This window comes from Dendrobates tinctorius, unplaced genomic scaffold, assembly GCF_039654945.1.
Source record: "Dendrobates tinctorius isolate UK_male_01 unplaced genomic scaffold, ASM3965494v1 ptg000315l, whole genome shotgun sequence".
In the NCBI taxonomy this organism is placed as follows: domain Eukaryota; kingdom Metazoa; phylum Chordata; class Amphibia; order Anura; family Dendrobatidae; genus Dendrobates; species Dendrobates tinctorius.
Genome location: NW_027361982.1, coordinates 3,322,870 through 3,349,863, shown reverse-complemented (window position 1 = coordinate 3,349,863; position 26,994 = coordinate 3,322,870). Strand labels below are relative to the sequence as shown.

Sequence of the window (26,994 nt, the reverse complement as noted above, 5' to 3'; positions counted from 1 at the left end):
GTCCATCTCATCATGTGAGCCTAACATGAAGTCCTTCTACACTACTGTCCGGCTCAACTTGTGCAATGGCCCGTGTTCTGGTATCTGCTCCATGCTCTTGATCTGGGAGAAACCGACATGACGGTACATGGATGTGCCATCTTGGAGAAGCTAGATGACCTGTGTCACCTGGATGGGCCGCAGGTATGGCTTCATGCTACCAGTAGTCATGAGGACACTGGAGGGGAGAAAAGGAACATGGCCCCTCGGTGCCATTCTGTATTGTGACCAGTGTTGATAAGACCCAGATTTCTCTGATTTTTGCAATGGGTGAATTTTGTAAGGCAAAAATTCTCTGCATCAGTTTATGACCCGCTCCCCTCTGTCACACAAGACACAAAAGCAGCAGCAACAGAACTTTTATCTCTTGCTCAGAACATGCTGAATCATCTCTTAGGTTATGTGCACACGCTGCAGATTCACCAGCGGATTTGTATCTGCGGATCCGTAGGTAAAACCGCAGCTAAAATGACCTGCGGTTTTACCTGTGGATTGGCCAGCGGTTTTCCCCTGCGGTTTGACACCTGGACATGTCAATTCTTTCTGCGGATTCAAAACCGCAGCTTTTCTGCAGTTGAAAAAGCGCAGCATGTGCACTGTGGATTGTAAATCCCATAAACTTACATTGTACTGTACACTGTCTGCAGAACTGCTGCGGATCCGCAGAGGCCAAATCCGCTGCGGATCTGCAGCAGAATCCGCAGTGTGTGCACATAGCCTTATTTTCCCTTTTTTTCTTCCTTCTCACTTTGCTGATCACCTGCAGCGGCGGTGTGCTTCAGCGCCTCCCTGTATTTACACACGATCTTATTACTTTCTGTTTCCTTTTCTGCTGCTTCCTGGTAGCTCTTTATACTTTCGCTCACAAAATGGAGACTATGTTCATCATCCTCCTGACTGTGCCAGCAGTGTATTCTGGTGAGTATTTATGGAGACGTCTTGTATCGCCATTTGCAAGTTCCTCTGCGATAACCAGACCCCAGCAATTAGGTGATTGACACTTGGTCATTATTTTAAGGGTTGTCCTGGACTGATAACTTTTCTAACACCTATTTGTGACCTTGATTCTTAGTGACAGGTGCAGAAAGTAGACGAAGCTGCTGTTACATGTCTACTCATCCCTAATTTGTATTTTATTTCATGATTTTTATAATAATTGCAAAACTGACATATTGTTACAAAAACTGCAGGAAAAAGCAAACAACACAAAAACGACCATGCAGGTTTGTGTCTTCCCCCATGAGCAACATGTTTTGCTTTGATGCTAAATGGAAATAAATCACTTGCAGTAAAATTGATTGTAGGAGATCACATAGGGCCCCATATATTGCTCCATTCATTATAATGAGCCCCATATGTTGCTCCATACAGTATAATGAGCCCCGTATTGTTGTCCATACAGAATAATGGACTTCATATAATGCTCAATACAGTATAATGAGCCCCATATACTGCTTCATACAGAATAATTGGACCCATATAATGCTCCATACCGAATAATGGGCCCCATATAAGGCTCCATACAGAATAATGGGCCCATATAATGCTCCATACAGAATATGGACCCCATAAAATAATCCATACAGAATAATGAACCCCATATAATGCTCCATTCAGAATAATGGGCCCCACATAAAGCTCCATACAAAATAATAAACCCCATATAATGCTCCATACAGAGTAATGGGCCTCATACTTTGCTCCATACAGAATAATGAACCCCATATAATGCTCAATACAGAATAATGGGCCCCATATAATGCTCCATACAGAATAATGAACTCCATATAATGCTCCATATTGACTAATTGGCCCCATATAATGCTCCATCCAGAATAATGGACCCCATATAATGCTCCATACAGAATAATGAACTCCATATAATGCTCCATACAGAATAATGGGCCCCATATAATGATCTATGCAGAATAAAGGGCCCCATATAATGCTCCATACAGAATAATGGACCCCATATAATGCTCCATACAGGATAATGGGCTCCATATTATGCTCTATGGAGAATAATGGGCCCCATATAATGCTCCATATAATATTCCATACAGAATAATGTGCCCCATATAATGCTGCATAGATAAGAAAAATAAAATATTTACCTCTCCCTCTTCCCCCCGCTGCTGCGGTCTCCTCGGTATCTTATGACTCTCTGCACTGCGAGTTGAAGGGACGTCATTGCTTCCTCTGCCCTGAGATGTCAGAGAGTCAAAAGACACGGAAAAGACCAGACCTGCGGAGGAATGAGGAGAGGTAAGTATGGAGGACCCATAGCGTGCTGGTGGCTCCTATGGCAAGTGGGCCCCTGCACGCGCTGGGTGATGACACCGGCCCTGCCTGCCTGCAAGGGCCCCCTCCACAAGCTGTACCGGCAAAATATGTCCACCCCTGGTGTGAGTATATATATATATATATGTGATATTAGCTGTGTATTAGTTTCTAATATGACTCTGTACTTCCGCAGAAACTTCTCTAGGTTTTGATATTTTATATAAACAATTAGTGCCTTCTTACTATCGGGGCTCCCTAACTGGCTCAGCCCAACCCACTAATTTGTCCTCTGTCTGTTCTTTTGGATATTTATACCTACTTTTTAACCCCTTCACCCCCAGCCTTTCTTTACCTTCCTGACCAGTGTCACTTTATGTGGTAATAACTCTGGAACTCAACGGATCCTACTGATTCTGAAACAGTTTTTTCTTGACATATTGTACATCATATTATTGGTAAATTTAGGACGGTATGACTTGTGTTTATTTGTGAAAATATCAGAAATTTGGCAAAAAATTACAATTTTCAAATTTTTAAGCTTTTAAACTAGAATGTTATGTCACATAAAATAGTTAATAAATAACATTTCCCACATGTATACTTTACATCAGCACAATTTTTGAAACATAATTTTTTTTGTTGGGAAGTTATAAGGGTTAGAATTTGACCATCGATTTCTCATTTTTTCAACAAAATTTACAAAATCATTTTTTTTGGGACCACCTCACATTTGAAGTGAGTTTGAGGGCTCTGTATGACATAAAATACCCAAAAGTGACACCATTCTAAAAACTGCACCCCTCAAACTGCTCAAAACCACAGACATTAAGTTTATTAACCCTTCAAGAGCTTCACAGGAACTAAAGCAATGTAGAAGGAAAAGATAAAAATGTTACTTTTTCCCACAAAAATGTTACTTTAGCCCCAAATTTTGCATATTTTGAAGGGTAACTGGATAAAATGCACTATGAAATATTTTGTGAAATTTCTCCTGAGTACGCCGATACCTCATATATGATGGAAAACTACTGCTTGGGCGCATGGCAGGGCTCAGAAGGGAGGAACACCATTTGACTTGTCTAACACAAAATTAGCTGAAATCATTAGAGGATGTCATGTTGTGATGAGCGAGTATACTCATTGCTCGGATTATCCCGAGCATGCTCGGGTGACCTCCGAGTATTTTAGCGTGCTCAGAGATTTAGTTTCTGTCGACGCAGCTGCATGATTTGCGGCTGCTGGACAGGTTGAATACATGTGAGAAATGCCTGTTTGTTAGGGAATCTCTACAAGCCCCAGGTGCTTCACATAATTTTATAACATTGAGCAGAAAAAATTTAAAAAATCATATTTTTCCCACAAATATGATGTTTTAGCCCCAATTTTTTTTGGCTTTACTAGGGTAGCAGGAGAAATTTCATCATGCAATTTCTCCTGAGTACACTGATACCCCATATGTGGTGGAAAACTAATGTTTGGACTCACTGCAGGGCTCAGAAGGGAAGGGATACAAACTGAATTGTTGAGCACAATTTTGGCTGTAATAGATTGTGGATGCTATGCAACATTTGACAAGACCTGACATTCTAAAAACAGCAGAAACCACAACAACTGACTCCTTTTTGGAAACTATGCCGCTTGAAGAATTCATCTAGTGGTGTAGTGAGAATTTTTAACCCTCAGACTATTAACAATATTGTATAACATTAGGCTGAGTAAATAAAAAATTACAATTTTTTTTCCACAAAAATATTGCTTTGGCCCCGTTTTTAGTTTTTGAAAGTGAATATAGGAGGAAATGAATGCTACAATTTGTTCCTCAATTACTCCTGAGTACACTAATTTGGGGCACAGTGCAAAGCTCAGAAGGAAAGAAGCGCCATTTTGGAGTTCAGATTTTGTTGGAATGGTTTGAAAGTGCCATGTCACATTGGCAGACTCCCTGAGGTGCCAGAACAGTGGAACCCCTCCATAAGTGACTGCATTTTACAAACTACACCTACCAATGAATTCATCTGGGGATGCAGTGAGCATATTGACACCACTTATAGAATCATAGAATCATAGAATCGTAGAGTTGGAAGGGACCTCCTGGGCCATCTGGTCCAACCCCCTGCTCAAAGCAGGATTCGCTAAATCATCCCAGTCAGATGTCTGTCTAGCCTCTGTTTGAAGACTTCCATTGAAGGAGAACTCACCACGTCTCGTGGCAGCTTGTTCCACTCATTGATCACTCTAACTGTCAAAAAGTTTTTTCTAATATCTAATCTGTGTCTCCTCCCATTCAGTTTCATCCCATTGCTTCTAGTCTTTCCTTGTGCAAATGAGAATAAAGTTGATCCTTCTACAATGTGACAGCCCTTTAGATATTTGTAGACAGCTATTAAGTCTCCTCTCAGTCTTCTCTTTTGCAAACTAAACAATCCCAAATCCTGCAACCTTTCCTCATAAGACAGGGTTTGCAGACCGGTCACCATTCTGGTTGCTCTTTTCTGAACTTGCTCCAGTTTGTTGATGTCTTTTTTAAAATGTGGTGCCCAAAACTGGACACAATATTCCAGATGAGGTCTGACCAAAGAGGAGTAGAGGGAAATAATGACTTCACGTGATCTAGACTGTACGCTTCTGTTAATACATCCTAGAATTGCATTTGCCTTTTTTGTTGCTGCATCACACTGTTGACTCATATTCAGTCTGTGATCTATTAGAATACCCAAGTCTTTTTCACATGTGCTGTTGCTTAGGCCTATTCCTCCCATTCTGTATATGCTTTTTTCATTTTTATTGCCCAGATGTAGTACTTTGCATTTTTCCCTGTTAAAAACCATTCTGTTAGTTGCTGCCCACTTCTCCAGTTTATTTATATCTTTTTGAATCCTCTCTCTCTCTCTCTCTTCTCTAGTATTAGCTATCCCTCCTAGCTTTGTGTCATCAGCAAATTTAATCAGTTTACCCTCAATTCCTTCATCTAAATAGTTGATAAAGATGTTGAACAATACAGGGCCCAGGACAGAGCCTGTGGTACCCCACTTGAGACATTATGCCTCACAAAATGTTTTACCATTTTTACAACTAAAAATGAAAAATGGACCTCACATGTGGCTGTACAGTACTGCTTAGCCACGTGGCGAGACTCAACCAATAGATAATAATAGTTTTCAGATTCCATATACAGAGCCCCTAAGTGCCAGAAGAGCAGAATACTCCCCTCAAGTGACCTCATTTTGGAAATTGACCCCTTTGGAAATTTATCTACAGATGTAGTGATTATTTGACTTCATGGGTGTTTTCCAGAAAAAAGCAGCAGTTGATGTTGCGGAATGAAAATTGCAAATCTGCTACTATAGTACATATACATTGTAGTACCGCTCATTGTGGTGCACAGTATATTGTAGGGCCCAATACATTTTGCCCAGTTCATGCTTCTGGAGGAGACATGCACACGTAAATCAGGCAGCTCAGAAATGCCAAACATGTGGTCGCTAAATGTAGTTTAGGCACACTGAGGCTCAGAAGGGAGGAGGCATTTGGATTAGGGAGGACAGAATATGCTGAATTTCTTTGGGTGGTGAAGAGCCATTTTGTGTTTTCAGAGCTTTTGTGCTTCTAGAAATGTGAAGCTCCTATTATTTCCGTTAACAAATGACAGATCAGAGTGGAAACATGCTTTTTTGTGGATTGATCTGAAGCTTTTGTTGGGAACTGTGATGACACAGCATTTTGTCTTAATTAACCAAAACTCTATTTTCAGTAAGCCAGGAAGAATAAACTTATCTATTTGTTGACTTTTGCTTTTGAATTATTTATGTGTTTGCTCTTTGGTAGAAAACAGACTTTGGTAAGAAAACAGACTTTTTTTTCTTGTAAGCCTTGAATATTGACTTTTAAGTTGATGTTTGTTGTAACATAATGTTCTATTATCCTGGATGACAGAGACGCAGGGTAATTGAACAATGATGTTTGCTAATATGTTGATTACACATTGTAAATAGATTAAATAATCAAACAGTGCAAGTTAGTCTCATCACCACTTCCCCTTTACCTGTGAATGATGGCTTGAAGAACAGTTGTGAATTATAAGAGATATATACCTCTATAACAGGATATCCAAGACATTCAAAGATCCAGAGAACCATAGACTCATCGCAAAACCACAGCCATGAACACTCTACAGGATAGCTGCCTGATCATGGCTCCATCACGAGGGACACAGATTTGACATTCTACAGGATGTCAATTTAGGGGACCTTGGCTCCTGCTAAAAGAATACAGATCTGCTCCATTGATCATCACTGAACCCATGGGTACATTTGGGATGGTCAGGATTTGGACCCACCGGTCACCTTAGCCCCATGGATACTTTTGGGAAAGCCAGGATTGCAACCCACCGGTCACCTGGCTCCATGGAGATGTAAGGAGAAAACAGGTTGTGACTCTTCTGTCACCTGGCCTTGTACCTCAATGGACTGTCAGATTCCTAAGCTCGTCGGTACCTCCTCTCTGTGCATGCCACAGGTGGGGATAGTCAGCCCTCAAAGCTCTGAAGTCACAGCTGCTCTTATCTCAGTGAGTCAGTGGAAGGTTGGGATCACACATGCAAGAAACACGGCCGAGTCTCGCATGTTAATACCCGGCACTGCTGCCGGCACTCGGATCAGAGCGTGAGGCCGCATAGCAATACATAGAGCCACAGGCTCTGCTCCCGAGTACCAGCGGCAGTGCCAGGTATTAACATGCGAGAATCGGCTATGTTTCTCGCATGTGTGATCCTGGCCGAAGGGTGAGACTCTGTAATTTGCAACATTTGGGGTATTTTGCTGGGACTTTTATTTGCCTGTTTTGTAGTACAATAAATTATTGCAACACTGTTTTACCCTTACCCTGTTTGGTCTAAGTAATATATTGCCCACGGTAAAATAAGAGAGGACATTCGGTGGGATGATCCCTGGTGCATGTGGTTTCGGCTAGTGGACTAGGGCACCCACTGAACCCCCGTGTCTCCACACTACATAACATTTTGGATCACATTTATCCTTCGCTCAACGCTGCTGTGCTCAGGGTTTCCATCTAAATATCCGAATAAGATGTTTTGGATGAAACCATGGAGAGTTCTATTTGCTATTATGAGGCAGAAGAGTTACTCTGGGCTCTGTCTGGCCTCTCTTCAGCATTATCCTTCTTTTCAGAAGTGCACAAAACTGTGGCAGCCCTCACTTTTATGCACGCTTAAAAAGACAGACACGCCAGATCATAGGACAGACACCGTCCATAGTGTCTCCATCTGTCTCATTATAGGGAATCTTCCTCCAGAGGTTCCATCTGAATCACATATTTCAAACATTTACATGGAAATGCCGGGGTAGGAGTTCAGTGTAGTGCGCAGGATAAATGTGAGCCAAGCCTTACTGCAATCTTTGGGAGGCAGAATAAACAAATCAATAGCAGGTGAAAAAATTGATTTTTTTACGTCGTTCATCATGTGGCATAAGTGATTAGACGACTTTATTCTTTGGGTCACTGTGATTACAGCAGTACCAGGTTTACATAGTTTTTTTAAGTTTGGCTGCTGTCACACAGTAAAAAACACAAAAGTAAATTTCTGTGAGCGCTATAATTTTTCCATATTTCTATCATCAGTCATGTGTGTGCTTGTTTTGTTGACATTTTTATTGACACTATTTTCTGTCACAACATTTTTTGATTGCTTTCTATTCCGATTTTTGAGAGGCAGAATAAAAAAACCCCAGCAATTAAGGAATTGTTTTTGATTTTTTTTTTTGTTGTTCTTCATGTGGTAAAATTGATAAGGCAACTTTATTCTTTGGGCCAGTACAATTACAGCGATACCACACTTATAACGTTTTTTATGTTTTGCGGCTTTTACACAATAAAATTTTTACAGGAAAAAAATATTTTTGCATTGCTGTCCTCTGAGAACTATAACTTTTTTTATTTTTCATCTGATGGACCTATATGGCGGCTTATTTTTGTGGGAAAGATGGCGTTTTCGGCAATACCATTTTTATTTACATTCATCTTTCTGATCGCTTTTTATTCCACTTTTTGCTTGGCTGCATGATAAAAAAGCCCCCATAGAAGAAGCATTTGTGAAACGGCGCTATTGGGGTGGGAGCACGTGGCAGCTGGTTCTCCTGCAGTTGGCACTTTATAGGTAATGTCTACTTTCCTCATCCACCTTATCTTGTTGTACACTTGTATTAGGAAGTGGTTTATTGTTAGCTCCACACTAGGAGAAATATACTATTTGCCTTGGTTATGTTGCACTTATACACTTTATAGGTAATGTTTACTCTCTTCATCTACTTTACCCTATATTTAAATAGTGGTTATGGCTATCATGATATCAGGAGTTACATACTACTTGCCTTGTTTGTGTTGTTTTGCACTAGTCACTTTATTTTGAATTTCATACTTTGGACAACTACTGATTTCTTTTAAGTATCTATATTTTGCACTACTCCCTTTCTTTGTATACTTATGAATTAGTATTGTCCTTTTTTTCACTTCACATAAAGGTCTGGATGATGAACACATAAACTTTACCACTTTGTTACATTGTGTATACGTATGAGTGCTGGCACTATTTGGCATGAATCCCTGCTCCCGTGCTCCTTTTCTCTTGTGTTCCTATAGCTTGATTATATGTAATATTTTTTATTATTTACGGTATGTGTTTAATCTTTCTTTCGAATCTTTATATTTTTTGCAATTTCACTGTCTTAAACCTCAAAATACATTTTTGAGGTTGTGTGTATCATGTGGCGTGATAGCTGTAAGGCATTATGGGGAATCCATGCCCGAGATCGTGTGATCCTTCTCTAGCTGAGACAATCTTCTTCAGTTTGTAAAATGTAGCCATCCTTTTTCCGTGATTTGAACTAAGAGAATCCAATCAATTCACTCATCTCGAATGTATACCTTGTGTAACTCCAGCTGTGTGACCTGTCGTCCTCCTCTTCATCTGCAATTTTAATAATATGAAATTTGTGAAATTGTTATATTGAATAGTACTAAAAACTAATTTACTAACCCACCCCTGATTTGATCCGTGTCATAGTGTGTTATTCCTCCTCAGACAGTCACTCTCTGCGATATTACTACACGGGGGTCTCCGCTCCGGGATATGGGATACCCGAGTTCTCTATCATTGGATATCTGGATGATAAGCCGACTGAAATATACAATAGTGACATTAGCAAATCTGTTCCTGTGGCTCCGTGGCTGAAGAAGGAAAGACCCGAGCAATGGCTGAGAAAAACACTGACTTGTAAAGCAAACGAAGATGTTTTCAGACATGAAGTGAAGATAGTGATGAAACGGTTCAATCACACCGGAGGTCAGACACACAATATACTGTGTATATATATCATGTATGCATTCTGCATGTACAATGCTCGTTACAAGTTGTGACACATTGGGCAATCTGGTACCTATAGGATCCATATTACATAAGGGTCGTATTGGTAGCAGGTAAATGAATCTTACGTAGACCTCTCTACTTTATCTTCAAAAGTACTTTTTGCAGCCAAGAACAGTTTATTTGCCTAATTGCTTCCTCTTTCTAACAATCCACGCCCAATGGTGTACCTTGAATCCAATGGGCCCTGGTGCAGAATTTGGATCTGGGCCTCCCCCTGCATGTTGATCAGATGTATGGGTCCTTGTAGCATTCTAGCTTCTGCTTCCTAGGAGATCCTGTGATACTTCTTCAACATCTGGGAAATTTGCCAACTCTTCCAGGAATCTGGTAGATCTCCACTTTTATTTGAAGAGTTTCCCAGATATTCCTGGAGCGTTGGTAAGTATGGTAAACTAGTGCATAAGAAATATATACAAGAAAACTGCAATAAAATATTGTGACATGACGACACACATGCTCGCCGTCCCAGACATGTGCTGTGTGACTTGTTCCTGTCTCGTGTGCAGGTATCCATTTGGTGCAGTTGATGCACAGCTGCGAGCTGAGAGATGACGGCAGCATCATAAGTTATGAGCAGTTCAGGTACGACGGGGAAGAGTTCATGTACTTGGACACAAAAACAGGAACCTTTATCCCGACAATGGCTGAGGCACAGATCACCACACAGAGATGGAACAGCCCGGATGTAAGAGCGGGAGAAAGGATCCGAAATTATCTGACCCAGGAATGTATCGACAGGCTGCGGAGATACATTGTGTACGGGGGAGAAGATCTGGAGCGGAGAGGTGATAACGCGAATACACAACTCCAATGTCAAAAAAGCTGAGACACTGTATAAAATGTAAAGAAAATATGAATTCAATGATCCAGAAATCTCTTATTGATAAATTTTATTCACAACCAGGGCCGGTTTTAGGCAAAGTGGGGCCCGAAGCAAAATTTAAAATGGGGCCCCAAATGCTAACATATTGCACATCACAGAAGCATTTCTATTGTTTTTACATGCGCTGAGTTCAGGCTGATAAACAAGAGTGATCGACAATATTGAAGTCGTTCAACACTTGTTTCCCGGCCTCTTTCCACTGTCTGAGAAAGAATTATGGGAACAGAACGATCACTAATGGATCAATCTGTCCCCATACAGTATCATGTTATCAGCAGCATTTCTACAGTTTAGGCTACTTTCACACATCCGTTTTTTTAAATCCGGCCCGATGCGGCGAAAATTGTGAAAACCGGAGCCGGAATTGGATCCGTTTTTTTTCACATAGAATGTAATGATCGCCGCATCGTGCCGGATGGACATGCGGCGCCTCCGGGTTTTTCCGGATACGGCAAACATGCGTCGTCCGGCGTCTGCAAAAAACGTTGGCTGCAACGTTTTTTTGCAGCGCCGGACCGGCTTTTTCAACAGCGCATGCCCGGGCACTGTGAGTTTTAACCCCACAAGTGCCCGGCGCGCATCTCTCTCTCTCCCCCTCCCCTTCTCTCTCTCCCTCTCTCTTCATACGCTTTATACCTTTCTTTGGCTGGCTCTCCCGTCCCCCGCTGTCTCTCTGGCTGCTCTCTCGTCCCCCGCTGTCTCTCTGGCTGCTCTCTCGTCCCCCGCTGTCTCTCTGGCTGCACTCTCGTCCCCCGCTCTCTCTTTGGCTGCTCTCTCGTCCCCCGCTCTCTCTTTGGCTGCTCTCTCATCCCCCGCTCTCTCTTTGGCTGCTCTCTCGTCCCCCACTCTCTCTTTGGCTGCTCTCTCGTCCCCCGCTGTCTCTCTGGCTGCTCTCTCGCCTCCCGATCTCTCTCCAGCTGGCTCTCTCGTCCCCCGGTGCAGCGGCTCCTTTAAATGTCCTCTAAGCCGCATCAGGCGCCGCATGTACATCCGGTGTCACCGCTGCAGGCCGGATCCGGCGGCCCGGCTTTTCGCCGCACGCCGCCGGACCCCTGACACCGGATGTCTGAAAGAGGCCTTACAGTGGCGATGTGCTGCTGAGAACAATGATTTTTGTTCCGGCATAAACAATCCAATCACTCGATGAATGTGCAGCATTTTGCTTGTTTAATATAATACACCACATAGTCCTCCATTTGTTATAATGTGCACCACAGTCCTTCATATTGTTAAATACACACCCCTTAGTCCTCCATATAATATAATGTGCCCCATAGTCCTCCATATAGTATAATACACTCCCTATAGTCCTCCATATATTAAAATACACTTCTCAGTCCTCCATACATTAAAATACACTGCTCAGTCCTCCACATAGTATAATACACTCCTCATAGTGCTCCATGTAGTATAATGCAACGCCATAGTCATCCATGTAGTACATTTCACTTCCCATAGTATAATGCACCCCATAGTTCTTCATATAGTATAATGTATTCCCCATAGTCCTTGATACACTATAATGTAGCCACCCCACAGAGAATAATGCAACCACCCAACAGAGTATAATGTAACCCTCCACAGAATATAATGCAGCACCCCTCATAAAGTATAATGTAGCCCCCTCATAGAGTATGATGCAATCACCCCTCATAGAATATAATATAATGCAACCCCCCATAGAATATAATGTAGCCCTGAATAGAATATAATACAACCCACCTCCCCATAGAATATAATGTAGCCCCATCAAAGAGTATGATGCAATCCTCCCTCATAAAATCTAATACAGCCCCCATAGAATATAATGTAGCTTCCCATAGAATATAATACAGCCCACCTCACCATAGAATATAATGTAGCCCCCATAGAATATAATGTAGCCCCCCATAGTATATAACATAGCCACATAGTATATAACACAGCCTCTCCCATAGAATATAATATACCCCCATAGTATATAACACAGCCCACATAGTATATAACATAACCTCATAGTATATAACAGAGCCCGCATAGTATATAGCACAGCCACATAGTATATAACACAGCCCACATAGTATTTAACACAGCCCACATAGTATATAAAACATTCCGCATAGTATATAACACAGCCCACATACTATATATCGCAGCCTACATAGTACATAGCACAGCCACGTAGTATATAACACAGCCTCATAGTATATAGCACAGTCCACATAGTATATAACAGCCTCATAGTATATAACACAGCCCACGTAGTATATAACACAGCCCACATAGTATATAACACAGCCCACATAGTATATAACACAGCCTCATAGTATATAACACAGCCCACATACTATACAGTATATCGCAGCCCACGTAGTATATAGCACAGCCATGTAGTATAGAACACAGCCTCATAGTATATAACAGCCCACATAGTATATAACATAGCCTCATAGTATATAACAGAGCCCACATAGTATATAGCACAGCCACATAGTATATAACACAGCCCACATAGTATATAACAGACCGCATAGTATACAGTGCAGCCACATAGTATATAGCACAGCCACATAGAATCTAACATAGTATATAACACAGCCACATAGTATATAACACAGCCACAGAGTATATAGCACAGGCACAAAAGATATAGCAAAGCCACATAGTATATAGCACAGCCACGTAGTATACAACACAGCCACATAGTATATAGCCCAGCCACATAATATATAACAGCCCACGTAGTATACAACACAGCCCACATAGTATATAACACAGCCCGCTTAGTATTTAACACAGCCCGCATAGTATATAACACAGCCCACATAGTATATAACACAGCCTGCATAGTTTGTAGCACAAACCTCATAGTATACAGCACAGCCCACATAGTATGTAGTACAGCCCACATAGTATATAGTACAGCCCGCATGGTATATAGCACGCCCCTCATAGTATATAGCACAGCCCACATCTCTACTTCCGCCCGGAGAATGACCCCACAGTCCAGTACTCACTTTTATGTTTAAAAAAAACACAATCCTCTCCTCATGCCCACGCTGCTCACGGCTCCTGTCTCAAGGGCAGCACTGCCGGCACACAGTGAGTGCGCGATGACATCATCACGCACCCACAGTGTCAGAGGCAAAGCGGGGAATGATTGGAGAGGGAGCGTCAGCTGACGCTCTCTCCTCCATCATTGCTTTGAACTGTACCAGCAGACACCGGTATAGTTCAATGCGGCGGGGGGGCAGGCCTGCCTCACGAGCTCCATAGGGCTGCGTGGTGTGCCACTAGCTGGGGGCCCCTGGGGGAGCGGGGGCCCTAGGCAGCTGCCTGGTCTGCCTGCCCCTAACGCCGGCCCTGTTCACAACTGATCAGATGAACTTTGGTCATTTTCCATTTTATTTGAAAAAATAACTAATTTACAAATTGATGGCAACAATGTATCTCTGTATATGAAAAAGGTTTTTGGAGATTTAGGGAATTTCTGATATAAAAAGTGTCCAAAGGTTCTCAGTATCTGGTAGTAAAGGAGGTGTAAAAAGACTGAAAAGGAAGCTGCCATCAGAAATTACCTAATGTTTAAATCAGGTTTAAGTTACAATTCTTACAATTAATCCTTAATTCACAATCACAATTAAAAAAACAAAATTTAGTAATCTTGCAATCTTTAGACTGACCACTAGGTCTTTTTTAAGGTACTGTCACACTTAGCGATGTACCAGCGATATGACGCGGTCAGGATCGCTGGTACATCGCTAAGTGGTCGCTAGTGAGCTACCACACAGGCAGATCTCACTAGCGACATCGCTGGGGACGGGGGTCGCTACTTACCTGTCACACCAGGCGATCCTGCGTCCTCCCGCCCGGCTCCACGCGTCGCTCGTCCTCACAGCAGGAAGCGCCGCAGGAAGCTGACGACGAGAAACGGTCCTGGACGTTCTCGCGCGATCAGCGATAACCAGCGGGGGAGCCGGTCGTAGGTAAGTATCAGACATAGTGATATCGCTAGCAATATCGCTATAACGTCACAAGTTATAGCGATATTGCTAGCGATATCTCTTAGTGTGGCAGGCCCTTTAGACTCACACTTCCTGTACTTTCAGGATGACCCATCAGCAGGCTCATTATTATCAGAAGCAGGATTACACTGACTGATAACACCTCTATATACAGCTGATAACACAGGATCCACCACTCACAATAGGTGATATCACAGCTCTCCTCCTCCTCCTGTACAATGACTGATAACACCCCTATATACAGCTGATAACACAGGATGATATTCCTTTTATCAATAGGATGTATTAATGGTAGGCTTGCCTTTCTCCTATCTGTCTCTGAGTCTCTCTCCATCGCACTAAGGGCCTGTCACACTAAGCGATATCGCTAGCAATATCGCTATAACGTCACTAGTTTTTGTGATGTTATAGCGATATTGCTAGCGACATCGCTGTGTCTGATACTTACCTCCGACCGCTCCCCCGCTGGTTATCGCTGATCGCGCGAGAACGGCCTGGGCCGTTTCTCGTCGTCAGCTTCCTGCTGGGCTTCCTGCTGTGAGGACGAGCGACGCGTGGAGTCGGGTGGGAGGACGCAGGATCGCCTGGTGTGACAGGTAAGTAGCGATCCCCGTCCCCAGCGATGTCGCTAGTGAGATCTGCCTGTGTGGCAGCTCACTAGCGACCACTTAGCGATGTACCAGCGATCCTGACCGCGTCATATCGCTGGTCGGGATCACTGGTACATCGCTAAGTGTGACAGTACCTTTAATGCCAAAAAGCAACAAACCTGCTTGTCCCAAAATGAGAATGACCAAAAGGAAATCATCTGAAAACTTTATGTATCTGATGCTGTAAAAACCTCTGCAGTCAGACAGATCACTTTTCTTTCTTCTTCTTAGTTCGGCCGAGGATAAAAGTGACACATCGGGAATCTAGAGACGTCACAAAGCTTCACTGCCAGGTGTACGGATTTCACCCCCGACCTGTGGATGTGAAGTGGATGAATGGGGAAGACGAGGTTCACTCATATGAGACCACAAACGTCCTCCCCAACCCTGACGGCACCTATCAGATCAGGGTCAGCGCGGAAGTGACCCCCAAAGATGGTGACAGCTACTCCTGTTATGTGGATCACAGCAGCCTGGAGGAGCCGCTCCTTGTTCTATGGGGTAGGGATAGAAGTTGTTTTTTATGGGTGGATAAGTTGCCAGTAAGAAACAATGATCAGGAAGATGATTGATGTTTGTTTTAGCATTTACATGCTGCAATTATTGGAAGGGTTTTGTAATAACGATCATTTATTTAATTGTTTGTTCTCCATTCCGTTTACCTTATTTCTGCAGAACATCTGTAAGCATGGTGTGGGATGCAGTGACAGGCAAGAGGCAGAGCAAGGGTTAACAAGATGTAACAATTTAATAGAACAAGATATTCACTCCTTCAGGTTGATGGTTAAGGGTATGTGCACACGTAGTGAAATCTGCTGCGTTGTACAGTACCTTTATTTTCAATGAAAAAAAAAAACGCAGTGCACATGCTGCGGATTTTTCCTCGCGGTTTTGCTGCGGTTTACAATCCGCAGCATGTCAATTGTTTGGTGCAGAAACGCTGCAGTTTTACACCTCATCTATTATGAGGTGTAAAACCGCAGGGCAAAACCGCAGATAAACCGCAGGATTTTTGTCCTGCGGATTTACCTGCAGTTTTCTCTCCAAAATCCGCACCACCCAAAAAACGACGTGTGCACATAGCCTAAAGGGGGATAATAGGAATAACAAATGTAAACAACAGCAGTCCAATGAAGGAACTTATCGTGTCCTGTATGCTCCTCTGCAGCAGATGATCCCGCAGGGCGGGAGATTGTAGAACCGGCAGCGGCCGGGGAGATGTCCTCAGATGGGGATGATGGTCTGTCTTCAGGCGGCAGCAGTCAGTCTCCGGTACCTTCCACTGAGCCCCTAGTCCATAAACAAGTGCAGCCGAAGCAAACAGGGCCGCAGAGCTCCCAGAGGCAGACGGAAACGGGCATGAAGCAAGTGGCAGGGGAGGCCGCAGGAGTCTGTCCGGTACCTGGCTCTCCCTCCTTTGCACGTGCGCGGTACTCACAGTCACTGAGCGCTTGGCACCTCTCTCTCCGGCAGTTACAGAGTGCACGGCACCTCTCAGAGCTGCAGTCCCACTGCGGACAGCGGGGACCAAACAATGCGGCCTGTCCCAACGCCGACACTCGGGGGACGGAGCGCAATGCTCATCTGGCTGCGCACTGCTGTTGGTTGGCGCCAAACTGCCTGCTGCTGCGCGTGCTTTTTCTTTTATCTCACTCCGCATCCCCGGGTCATGAGGTTGGTCTGGCTCCTCATTTCTTCCCCCAGGAAACAGAGGAGGCGGCCTCAACAGTTCCGGACCTGGCTCGGTACAGGTACCCACAACCCGGTCCTCCTCCTTACACATCTGCTGGTATCACAAGTGGATCTGCTGCTGGAGGACAATGCTCAGATATGATCAGCGACAAATGAATAAATTATTGTTTGTTGTTGGATCAACGGATACCAGGAAAGACCAGGCTCAAACATTCATAAGATCATTGATTCTTGTAAAAGGACAGTGTTCCCTATAACAAATATATTCAACACAGGAGCCCAAATAATAAAATGACTCACCGAGGAACATCAGATTAATACCTTAGTACTCGGCAGTTACAGAATACACCAAATTTATGACGGTGGCGCACTCTCTGTTAGATTTGGCGCATCTTGCATGACTTTGGACCTAAAGTGTCAAATCTTAGTTGCCTAATGTAGACCATTAAAGGTCTAAAAAACTAATTATCAGCTATCCTTTGGATATGGTATAACTTACAGATCACTGGATGTCCGACCACTGGGACCTCTAATGATCCTGACATCGGGATGGGGGGTGGCAACCCTGTCTTGAATGTAGCAGATGTGATTGCTGTACATGGCTGTTTCCAACTGTCCCGTAAACAATGAAGAACACCGAGGCTGAGCATGCGCATATCCGCTACATTGACGATAGGGCTGCAGAGCCACAGTATGGGGGTCTAGCAGTTGGCCCTCCAGTAATCAGCAAATTATCCCTTATCCTATAAGCAGGTTTTTTTTTTAGGAATAATCCTTTCATTTTTCCAGGCATGCCCCATTTTTAGACTCTTCAAAGCTATGATTGCTTTATAGATACATGCAAAACTGACCAGTAACACGCAAGATGAGTTACACCAAAAAGATGGATTAATCTGGATCTGCCCCAAAAAATTTACTATGGATTTCTGATACAATATTAGTTAATAGTTTTATCATTTTTAAGGTTACAGGTAGGCAGAAGTCCATCCATCAATTTATAACCTAACATGTTGATCCAGAAGAAGCAAAAACCCCATGAGGCCGATGCTAATAGCTCGGTATTAGGAGAAAACTTTCTCTCTGACTCCACATACGGATCAACATCCATCACAGAATCTAGTGCCCATAGCCTGTAATATTTAATTTATTGCAAATCCCAGACTTGTGGTCACGTGCCTGCCTGATCCTGGCACCGGCACCATGAAATCCTCACGTGCACACAGCGTTACACACCCTCACACAGCTGTTCAAGGATTGCATACCAGTGAGAAGAGCACTGTGCACTGGACGACATTGTCAATAATGAAGCACATTTTACTAATGGGGATTGCACAATCCAGGAATATAACAGCTAAACATAAACGGTGAAATAAGTCGCCTCCTTCTAAAGTCACTCAATCCAAAGTCAAGTCACAGAATCTCAAATCACACTTAAGCAAAACTACACTAAGGCTATGTGCACACGTTGCGTTTTACCTGCAGATTTTGTGCGGATTTCCCCTGCGTTTTTACACCTGTGGATTCCTATAATGGAGCAGGTGTCAGAACGCTGTGGATTCCGCACAAAGAATTGACATGCTGCGGACTTAAATCCGCAGAAAATCCGCAGCATGTGTACTGTGTTTTTCATTTCTCATAGACTGTACTGTACAACGCAGCAGAAACTGCTGCGGATCCACAGGGCCAAATCCCCTGCGGATCCGCAGTAGAATCCGCAACGTGTGCACACACCCTTAGAAGAAACCACTCGCAGCTCGTTCACCCCCTACTTCTGGTGCTTTAAAGATAGTTTCATTCTCTTAGCTGCAATACAACCTGCGACTCACTGCAATGCGTGCAAAGCATTGTGGGACAATATGGTGGAGAAGTGGAGAAAAGTAATAGTAGCAGTTACAAGTTACATGTTCGCTTATTATGTCCATGTGCATATTGACTACCTGTATCAACCATCTCATCATTCCATCCTTTCACTTTTCAGAACCTCCACACGTCTTCCCTCGGCCGGTGGTCATCAGAGCAGTAGTCATTTTCATTTCTGTTCTCACGTCTGTCATTGCTGGACTCATTATATACAAAAGTAAGTATTAGCGATAAAGGGCTCAGTGCAGCCAGAACATCACAATTCAAGGCCTCACCAATCCTTTGTCCATTCTTTAAGATCTCTGCTTGCTGTCATTCAATAGATGAATTTATAGCCTCGTTCCAGAGGATAAAAACATGTCCCAGTCTTATGAAGGATGCTCTTGGGCATGGCTCATTCCACTACAGTAAATAATAAAATAAATACATTTATATTATACTATCTGAAGAGCCCGGCGTTGCCTGGGTATAGTAACAAACTGTGGTTAGTTATAACAAATTATAATGATTGTTGAAGCAAATTTTTTTTTAACACAATAGTAACCCCTTAACGACTGCCAATACGACGTTTAACGACGGCAGTTAAGGGGCCTTATTCGTCCTGCACCTCATGCTTCTGCTTTTTACACAGCTTCCTCCTGCACCTCACGCTCCTCCTTTATACACAGCATTTTTCTGCATCACAGCTTTTCTCCTTTAGGCCTCATACTCACTGGCAATAAAATCGGACGATTGCAATCCGATTTTAAATCAGATTGCACTCTGACCAATGTGAGTGATTGGGTGACATCTCACTTGCGATTTTTTTCTCAGCCAAAATCGGTCTGAGAAAAAAAATCGCAGCATGCTGCGATTTGCAGCGATTTTCCACAATAGAAGTCAATGGGTGCCATTAAAAAAAAGACCAAAAACAGACCATCCGTTTTCCATCCGTTTTTAACAGATACATCACCATTCTGTGGTATAGAACACTGTAAATGGGCCTGTAAATGACTGTAGAAAAAGAGTGGCTGGGAAAAAGAAACGGATGAAAAACGGATGGAAAAATAAAAAATCGCATAGAAATCGCATGACAATGGCATAACACTCCACCCTTTTTTCCGGTCCAGAAATCGGACCGTTTATTTATTCGCCAATGGGTATGAGGCCTTATAGTCGCCTCCAGAGGACCATACGTCCATTTTATCAATACACAAATATTCACATTCCACAGACATGCACACATTACACATCTATATATATAAAGCTGAGTGTATGTATGTGGGTGTGTGTGTGTGTGTGTGTGTATGTATCAAGCCACGCCCACTGCATGCCCATTCCACATAGCCATATCCATATCTATATATATACACACACATACAATATATGCACACATATATACATTGGGGGGGAAAAAAGTATTTAGTCAGCCACCATTTGTGCAAGTTCTCCCACTTAAAAGGATGAGAGAGGCCTGTAATTGACATCGTAGGTAGACCACAACTATGAGAGTCAAAATGAGAAAAAAAAAATACAGAAAATCACCTTGTCTGATTTGGCAAGATTTATTTTTCAAATTATGGTGGAAAATAAGTATTTAGTCATCTAAAACCATGCAAGATTTCTGGCTCTCACAAACCTGTTACTTCTTTAAGAGGCTCCTCTGTCCTCCAGTCATTACCTGTAGTAATGGCACCTGTTTGAACTTGTTATCAGTATAAAAGGCACCTGTCCACAACCTCAAACAGTCACACTCCAAACTCCACTAAGGTGAAGACCAAAGAGCTGTCAAAGGACACCAGAAACAAAATTGCAGCCCTGCACCAGGCTGGGAAGACTGAATCTCAATAGGCAAGCAGCTTGGTGTGATGAAACCAACTGTGGGAGCAAAAATAAGAAAATGGAAGACATACGAGTCCACTGATAATCTCCCTCGATCTGGGGCTCCACGCAAGATCTCACCCCATGGGGTCAAAATGATCACAAGAACGGTGAGCAAAAATCCCAGAACCACACGGGGGACCTAGTGAATGACCTGCATAGAGCTGAGACCACTATAACAAAGGCTACCATCAGTAACACACTACGCTGCCAAGGACTCAGATCCTGCAGTGCCAGACGTGTCCCACTGCTTAAGCCAGTACATGTCCGGACTTGTCTAAAGTTTGCTAGAGAGCATTTGGATTATCCAGAGGAGTATTGGGTGAATGTCATATGGTCTGATGAAACCAAAGTAGAACTGTTTAGTAGAAACAAAACTCGTCGTGTTTGGAGGAGACAGAATGCTGAGTTGCATCCAAAGAACACCATACCTACTGTGAAGCATGGGGGTGGCAACATCATGCTCTGGAGCTATGTCTCTGCAAGGTGGGCTATGTATCGTGAGATTTTGAGTGCAAACCTCTTTCCATCATCAAGAGCATTGAGGATGAAACATGGATGGGTCTTTCAGCATGATAATGATCCCAAGTGCACCACCAGGGCAATGAAGGAGTGGCTTCATAAGAAGCATATGAAGGTCCTGGAGTGGCCTAGCCAGTCTCCAGATCTCAACCCCATAGAAAACCTTTGGAGGGATTTGAAATTCCATGTTGCCCAGCGACAGGCCCAAAACATCACTGCTCTAGAGGAGATCTGCATGGAGGAATGGGCCAACATACCACCAACAGTGTGTGCCAACCTTGTGAAGAGTTACAGAAAATGTTTGACCTCTGTCATTGCCAGCAAAGAATATATAACAAAATATTGAGATGAACTTTTGTTAATGACCAAATACTTATTTTCCACCATAATTTGCAAAATAAATCTTGCCAAATCAGACAAGGTGATTTTCTGGATTAGTTTTCTCACTTTGACTCTCATAGTTGTGGTCTCCCTATGATGTCCGTTACTGGCATCTCATCTTTTTAAGTGGGAGAACTTGCACGATTGGTGGCTGACTAAATACTTTTGCTCCCCACTGTACATATATATTACACACAGATATATATATATAAATACACAACCCTCCCACATATGTGGCCATACACTGTGGATGTGACTTCCATCTGATACATCACAGAGGAGCCTTCCACAGGTCTAGTACAGCTCCGGCTCTCCTACATTTGCAGTGCTCCCCAGTCTGTGCTCCCCGGCAGGGCGGTATACCGAGTGTATACACAGCCGTGTACAGTATATACAGTGCACACTGTTACCTGTCCGCGGCAGCAGAGGGCATCCCTCCCCGAGTCTCCTGGCAGGATCCTGGGCTGTGTCCGATCCTGGTTCCCCAATGTCTAGGCTGCAGGGATTTGTCAGGTACAGTCTGGTGCCGGCGGTGCTCTCCCTACCCGGTGCCGGCTCCCAGCTGCTCCCGGTCTCATCTTGTTTTGCCGCCGTGAGTTCTGCTGCGAGTGTTTCTGACCCTGATGGGAGTGTAATCTTACACGGTGGGAGGGGAGGCTCTGACACACTGTGATTACAGCGGAGGGGCTGAGCCTGCGGTCGGTGCGGCCGCTGGTGCCGGTACTGGGCAGCCTCCTCCTCCTCACCATTGCCTGTAGCTATCCAGTCATGTACCAGAGCTGATTGTGTTACTTGGGCCTCTCTGTGCTCTGAGATAAAGCTGCAGTCCCATCTATAACACTGCTTATAATTTTGAGATACGAATAAGGGGTGTTCACTGCTTTATACGGTAGGTGCTCAGGAGAAAATAAGTAATTCAATAAAATGACGAACTCCGGCACTCTGAAAGCACATTTCTACAGTTTATTTGACGAACACGATTGTTGTAGATGGCAGACCCAGAGAAAAAAAATTAATACAGACACGTGTAATTCCACATTTTGGCAATCTAGCCTTTCTCAAGAAATGTCTGTTTCTGTAAAGACATCAAATGTTTGGTGTAAAATTTGTTTAAAACAAACAAAGTAAAGAACAATGCAAGTGAATGGAGATTTACAGAATGCTGATTGCATGGTGTATTCCTGGTATACGGCGGGTCTTGTGGTGTGTTCCCATTATATGGCGGGTCTTGTGGGGTGTTCGCAGTATACAGCATGTCTTGTGGGGTGTTCCCAGTATACAGCAGGTCTTGTAGGGTGTTCCCGGTATGCAGCAGATCATGTGGGGAGTTCCTAGTATATGGCAGGTCTTGTGGGGTATTTCTGTTATACAGCAGGTCTTGTGGGCTGTTCTTGGTATATGGTGGGTCTTGTGGGGTGTTTCTTGTGTATGGTGAGTCTTGTGTGGTGTTCCCGGTATATGGCAGGTTTTGTAGGTTGTTCCCAGTATATGGCGGGTCTTGTGTGGTGTTCCCGGTATATGGCGGGTCTTGTGTGGTGTTCCCGGTATATGGAGGGTCTTGTGGGGTGTTCCTGGTATATAGCGGGTCTTGTAGGGTGTTCCCGGTATGCAGCAGGTCTTCTGGGGTGTTCCCATTTTACGACAGGTCTTGTGGGGTGTTCCCGTTTTACGGTGGGTCTTGTGGGGTGTTCCCGGTATACGGCAGGTCTTGTGGGGTGTTCCCGGTATACGGCGGGTCTTGTGGGGTGTTCCCGGTATATAGCGGGTCTTGTGGGGTGTTCCCTGTATATGGTGAGTCTTGTGAGGTGTTCCTGGTATACAGTGGGTCTTGTGGGGTATTCTAAGTATACAGCAGGTCTTGTGGGGTGTTTCTGGTATATGGCGAGTCTTGTGGGGTATTCATGAGATACGGCGAGTTTTATGGGGTATTCTTGGTATATGACAGGTCCCTTGAGGTGTCCCTGATGTACGGCAGGACATGCAGAGCACTGAAGCTGTGATAGCTTGTTGCTTATTGGCTCACGTCCACCTCTGAAAGCTTCTACGATGAGCAGTAGATAGGATCATGGAGGGATGGAGGAGGATGGCCTGGAGACTATGAATTACAGCTTCAGTCAGATCCATTTTGATTGCATAAGGGGCCCACATAGAATTAGGCAGGTGGTTGTGATGTTACGACTGATGCCTTTACTAGATCTTTGATTAATTACTTGACTTTCCTTTCCTAACTCCACTTCATCTGCTTATTTCAGAAAAAAGGGAGAATTACACGGCGGCCAGCAGTGAGTATTGTTCTCTGCAGCTCTTTTCTGCATGTGTAGGATGTAATTATTATATACGGTGCATTTATTGCACATCCTGAATATATCTTCATATTTCTCTAATAGTCTTGTCACAGTCTGGGTGCAAGTCTCTAAGAGAAGGCCCAGAAACCGCTCAGCCAGCCAAAGCTAAATGATAAAGTGCAAGCAATGGCTCCATCACCAACATATAAAATACGTGTTCAGAGGAGAGATTATATAGTATAGCTCTCTGGAAAGTGGAGGAAGGGATGTCTGGGAGAGCATTTCACATGAAATCTCAGTGACAGCGACCTCTGTCACTTATCCAAAACATTTACAGAAGTATAGAGTTATATGCAGTACAAACGACAGGAGTGCAGAACATGTAGTACAGGCAGAGAGCGGTACAGTACAAGTAGTACAGGTAGAGACCAGTACAGTACATGTAGTACAGGTAGAGAGCAGTACAGTACATGTAGTACTGGAAGAGAGCAGTACAGAACATGTAGAACAGGTAGAGAGCAGTACAGGACATGTAGTACAGGCAGAGATCAGTACAGTACATGTTGTACAGGTAGAGAGCAGTACAGGACATGTAGTACAGGTAGAGAGCAGTACAGGACATGTAGAACAGGCAGAGAGCAGTACAGTATATGTAGTACAGGCAGAGAGCAGTACAGGACATGTAGTACAGGCAGAGATCAGTACAGGACATGTAGTACAGGCAGAGATCAGTACAGTACATGTTATACAGGTAGAGAGCAGTACAGGACATGTAGTACAGGTAGAGAGCAGTACAGTACATGTAGAACAGGTAGAGAGCAGTATAGTACATGTACAGGTAGAGAGCAGTACAGGACATGTAATACAGGCAGAGAGCAGTACAGGACATGTAGTACAGGTATAGGGCAGTACAGTACATGTACAGGTAGAGGGCAGAACACTACATGTAGTACAGGAAGAGAGCAGTACAGTATATGTAGTACAGGTAGAGAGCAGTAAAGGACATGTAGTACAGGTAGAGAGAAGTACAGTACATGTAGTACAGGTAGAGAGCAGTACAGCATATGTAGTACAGAGAGCAGTAGAGTACATGTAGTACAGGTAGAGGGCAGTGCAGTTCATGTAGTACAGGTAGAGAGCAGTACAGTACATGTAGTACAGGTAGAGAGCAGTACAGGTAGAGGGCAGTGCAGGACATGTAGTACAGGTAGAGGGCAGTACAGTACACGTAGTACAGGTGGAGAGTAATACAGTACATGTGGCACAGGTAGAGAGCAGTACAGGACATGTAGTACAGGTAGAGAGCAGGACAGGACATGTAGTACAGGTAGAGAGCAGTACAGTACATGTAGTATAGGTAGAGAGCAGTACAGTACATGTAGTACAGGTAGAGAGCAGTAAAGGACATGTAGTACTTGTGGAGAGTAATACAGTACATGTGGCACAGGTAGAGAGCAGTACAGGACATGTAGTACAGGTAGAAAGCAGGACAGGACATGTAGTATAGGTAGAGAGCAGTACAGTACATGTAGTATAGGTAGAGAGCAGTAGAGTACATTTAGTATAGGTAGAGAGCAGTACAGTACATGTAGTACAGGTAGAGAGCAGTACAGGACATGTAGTACAGGTAGAGAGCAGGACAGGACATGTAGTATAGGTAGAGAGCAGTACAGTACATGTAGTATAGGTAGAGAGCAGTACAGTACATGTAGTACAGGTAGAGAGCAGTACAGTACAGGTTGAGGGCAGTGCAGGACATGTAGTACAGGTAGAGGGCAGTACAGTACACGTAGTACAGGTGGAGAGTAATACAGTACATGTGGCACAGGTAGAGAGCAGAACAGTACATGTAGTATAGGTAGAGAGCAGAACAGTACATGTAGTACAGGCAGAGAGCAGTACAGTACATGTAGTAGAGGTAGAGAGCAGTACAGTACATGTAGTGTAGGTAGAGAGCAGTACAGTACATGTAGTACAGGTAGAGAGCAGTACAGGACATGTAGTACTTGTGGAGAGTAATACAGTACATGTGGCACAGGTAGAGAGCAGTACAGGACATGTAGTGCAGGTAGAGAGCAGGACAGGACATGTAGTACAGGTAGAGAGCAGTACAGTACATGTAGTATAGGTAGAGAGCAGTACAGTACATGTAGTATAGGTAGAGAGCAGTACAGTACATATAGTACAGGTAGAGAGCAGTACAGGACATGTAGTACAGGTAGAGAGCAGTACAGTACATGTAGTGCAGGTAGAGAGCAGTACAGGACATGTAGTACAGAGAGCAGTAGAGTACATGTAGAGAGTAGTACAGTACATGTAGTGCAGGTAGAGAGCAGGAGGTTGTGTATATAGTATAATCATTGTACACTGTGTGAGGACGCTGCTTTGTTTGTGTATAAGATGTAATTACTTTATTCTGACATTTTTCACATATCTTCACAGTGTCGGACGCTCTGGGGGAGACCAGTTGTGAAGTCTCTGAGGAATCCTGATTTATAAGAGCAGATAGTACTTATTTTCCTCACTTATATAGCGCCATTAATTCCACAGCACTTTACAGATATTCAGGATGAGTCCAAAAACAACGATTATTTCGCGTCAGGGTTGGATGATATTACAGACTGATGCCCCTTGGTCCTGTCCCATCCACCCACAGTAGCAGCGACTAATGCATCAACCTTAGGCCTCATTCAGATGTTAGTTTTTTACACACATGTTCTGTCAGTGATTCTCACAGATATATCACATGCACATCATCCATGGGTCACACATCTGTGCTTTGTCGTGGTCCGTGTGTCACATACGTCTATGGTCTGTGGAAATCAGGCAGCACGTGGATTTCACTGTGACTAACACTGTAGTGTAGAGAAATCTATACAATCTATTCTTTTTCATATGCAAAAAAATAATTGGTGGTAAAAACTGAGGCACTGGAGACCCCATGACTGATATTTCTATAGATGGTGTTGGGTGAGCTATGATTTGCCCGTCTGTAGTTTCTGGCCTCAGCCTGGATGAATAGAACTATAAACTTGCTTGTCCTCTACCTGATTTGTAGCCAGAATCAGGTTTAGGCCGGGGTCACACTTGCAAG

At 43.6% G+C, this 26,994-nt stretch overlaps 1 protein-coding gene across 1 annotated transcript; it reads left to right on the top strand.

The window, feature by feature from the left end:
• The first annotated feature begins 876 nt into the window (after nt 1-876).
• LOC141073824 (class I histocompatibility antigen, F10 alpha chain-like) lies at nt 877-26,994 on the top strand. The gene is made up of 7 exons (XM_073561284.1): nt 877-957; nt 9,419-9,679; nt 10,270-10,548; nt 15,532-15,801; nt 18,971-19,069; nt 23,868-23,897; nt 26,343-26,994. Exons 1-7 carry the CDS (start codon nt 909-911, stop codon nt 26,390-26,392), a joined length of 1,038 nt encoding a protein of 345 aa, XP_073417385.1. The 5' UTR covers nt 877-908; the 3' UTR covers nt 26,393-26,994.

Excerpts from the sequence above, each read along its gene's own strand:
- LOC141073824 (XM_073561284.1), top strand. The coding sequence starts at position 909 with ATGGAGACTATGTTCATCATCCTCCTGACTGTGCCAGCAGTGTATTCT. Across the intron at positions 958-9,418 it reads TGTGCCAGCAGTGTATTCTG|ACAGTCACTCTCTGCGATAT; the intron begins GTGAGTATTTAT and ends ATTCCTCCTCAG. Across the intron at positions 23,898-26,342 it reads GAATTACACGGCGGCCAGCA|TGTCGGACGCTCTGGGGGAG; the intron begins GTGAGTATTGTT and ends ATATCTTCACAG.